Genomic DNA, 2,500 nt, shown 5'->3' on the forward strand with positions numbered 1-2,500 from the left:
GTGACTCATTCTCTAACCGTTATGCCATAGGTAGTTATACCATGTTGTAAAAGAAAAAACAAAACAACAACAACCCCAGCCCAATCCAGTATATAAAGAAACAAACAAACAAATAAACAAACACACTAATAGACAATAAAAATGAAAACAAATAAGAAAACAAAAGCAAACAAAATATAGATAGTATGCGCTTGGCTAAGAAGCTCACAACATTGCCATCCGGTAGTATAACGGACCAACACACAAAACTGTTGTGTAACCATGAACGTTTATAGCCTGGTTAATATAGTTTAGTGAGAATTACTCACAAACGCGGATGGCAAAAAGCAATAACAAAGACCCGAGTGACGTCAACTTCTTACTATCTATCAAAGCATAGCCATACAAAGCAGCATCTATGGGTCTTTTGCCATACTCTGAAAAAAAAAAAACAAAACAAAAAAAAAAACAAACAAACAAAACAAACAAACAAAAGAAACCCGTATTTAAAATTTTGACCAGAAAAATCGTCCTTCAAATTAAATTGTTCGATGGAAATGCTCCTCAACTTGTCCCAAACCTTTAAGTAAGCCCAAGAATTCCTTGAAGCCTCAGCTTTGAGAGTCTTGAAAAAAGAACGAGGGTCATTTTTCATTCGATCGATATTTGAAGGACGAGTCTTCTGGCCAAAATGTTAATTTTTTTTTTTTTAATAAAAAAGAAAAGAGTAAAGCGCTGTCGTTTTATTAAAGAACACAGTATGTGTTATTTGGTTAACATTGCATATACTGTGTTTTAAAAGCAACGACAGGGCAGGATTGTCCATTACTGACAAAACACCGGCTGTGATTGGATTAATAATAATTTTGAATTACCGTAATCGCCGAAGGGGTGGGTGGTCAAGTGAGTTGTGGGAGGAGGGGGGGGGGAGGGTACCGTATTGTCAATTGTATACCACTACCACCACGATAATGACCACCACCACCACCACCACCACCATCGTCTTGTAAGCCTCAAAAGCCTCGGCTCTCGTCCACTTGTTTGACAATGAAAACAACAATCTATTGTATTGTACCTGAATGATACCCAATGGCTGGGGCCGGGCCTAAACCTACATTTATTGCTTCTGACCAGTCAGTCAGTGAGTCTTACACTTACCCCAGTACGTTCTCAAGCAATGACCAACCAGCTCGTCCTAAGACATCGTCTTGTCAATGACTCAATCAATCCTTTCTTATTTGTCACGTCAGGCGGGGCGGAAAAGTAATTTCTACTGGGATTACAACTACATACTTTTAATTTGTTGTCGAAGGAAATAATTAATTGTGGTACATGATACAGCTGCTATAAGTATTAAATATAATCTTTCGGGCAATATTCTAGACCAAAATTGGAACAAAAACGGATAGGAATACCTTCACAAATATTATTTTGTTTTCGCATTTTTCTTCTCTTCAATCCGTTCTTATATAATTTGTTAAGTCATAAAATGCGGAAAGTGATCCCTTCTGTGATCAGATCTACTACTTTTTGGTGTTGAAAGAAACATTTGTGGAAACAACTCTAAAAGTATCGATACATTATTTCGGGCGATACCTAATACAGGCCAACCTATCTGTTTGAGATTTGAGACCCAAGGAAACAACTCTAAAAGTATCGATACATTATTTCGGGCGATACCTAATACAGGCCTACCTGTCTGTTTGAGATTTGAGACCCAAATTCAAACGAAAACGGATAATACCTTTACAATTTATTTTGTTGTAGTTGTTGCAATTTTCCAATTTTTGTGATCTGTATCTGAAATCCTGTGTAGTTAGAGAAATATCAGACTCTATTGGTTTCTGTGCTATCCCATTTATTCTTCAACGGACGGGAACGGATTTTGAAGCTTGATCATTTAACGATATCAAATTATTTACTCTGCCATAATGATAACTCGCCATTTGGAAGGTAGGTCTAAGTTTGTTTTGATTAGGTCCTGTTGCAATTGGTAATGATGATGTCGTTATACTATAGAGCTTTTCAAAAGTAACAAAATAATGCTGCTGATACTATCACTACCACTACTGCTACAGAAACAACAACAACAACAACAACAACAACAACAACAACCACTACTACTACCACTACTACTACTACTACTACTACTTCTACTACTACTACTACTACTACTACTACTACTACTACTACTACTCTACTACTACTACTACTACTACTACTACTACTACTACTACTACTACTACTACTACTACTACTACAACTACTACTACTACTACCACCACCACTACTACAACTCTACTACTACTGCTACTACTACTACTACACTACTACTACTAACTACTACTACTCTACTACTACTACTACTACTATACTACTACTACTACTACTACTACTACTACTACTACTACTACTACTACTACTACTACTACTACTACTACTACTACTACTACTACTACTACTACTACTACTACTACTACTACTAATACTACTCATACTAAAACTAATACTATTACCACAA

At 36.2% G+C, this 2,500-nt stretch overlaps 1 protein-coding gene across 2 annotated transcripts in view; it reads left to right on the plus strand.

Annotated features, from left to right (window-relative positions):
- Positions 1-2,500, plus strand: part of LOC144977645 (protein CBFA2T1-like) — a 41,224-nt gene that overhangs the window by 14,623 nt on the left and 24,101 nt on the right. The window contains exon 1 of one of the 2 annotated variants that reach the window (XM_078923062.1): positions 1,825-1,932. The exons of the other annotated variant lie outside the window; for it this stretch is intronic. Within the exon in view, the coding sequence (XP_078779188.1) occupies positions 1,911-1,932 (22 nt within the window). The 5' untranslated portion in view covers positions 1,825-1,910. Of the gene's footprint in view, positions 1-1,824; positions 1,933-2,500 lie in introns of those variants that run through there. 2 annotated transcript variants of the gene reach the window in all.

Source organism: Berghia stephanieae, chromosome 7 (assembly GCF_034508935.2).
Source record: "Berghia stephanieae isolate SIO BIC M18660-M18661 chromosome 7, UCSD_Bste_1.3, whole genome shotgun sequence".
In the NCBI taxonomy this organism is placed as follows: Eukaryota; Metazoa; Mollusca; class Gastropoda; order Nudibranchia; family Aeolidiidae; genus Berghia; species Berghia stephanieae.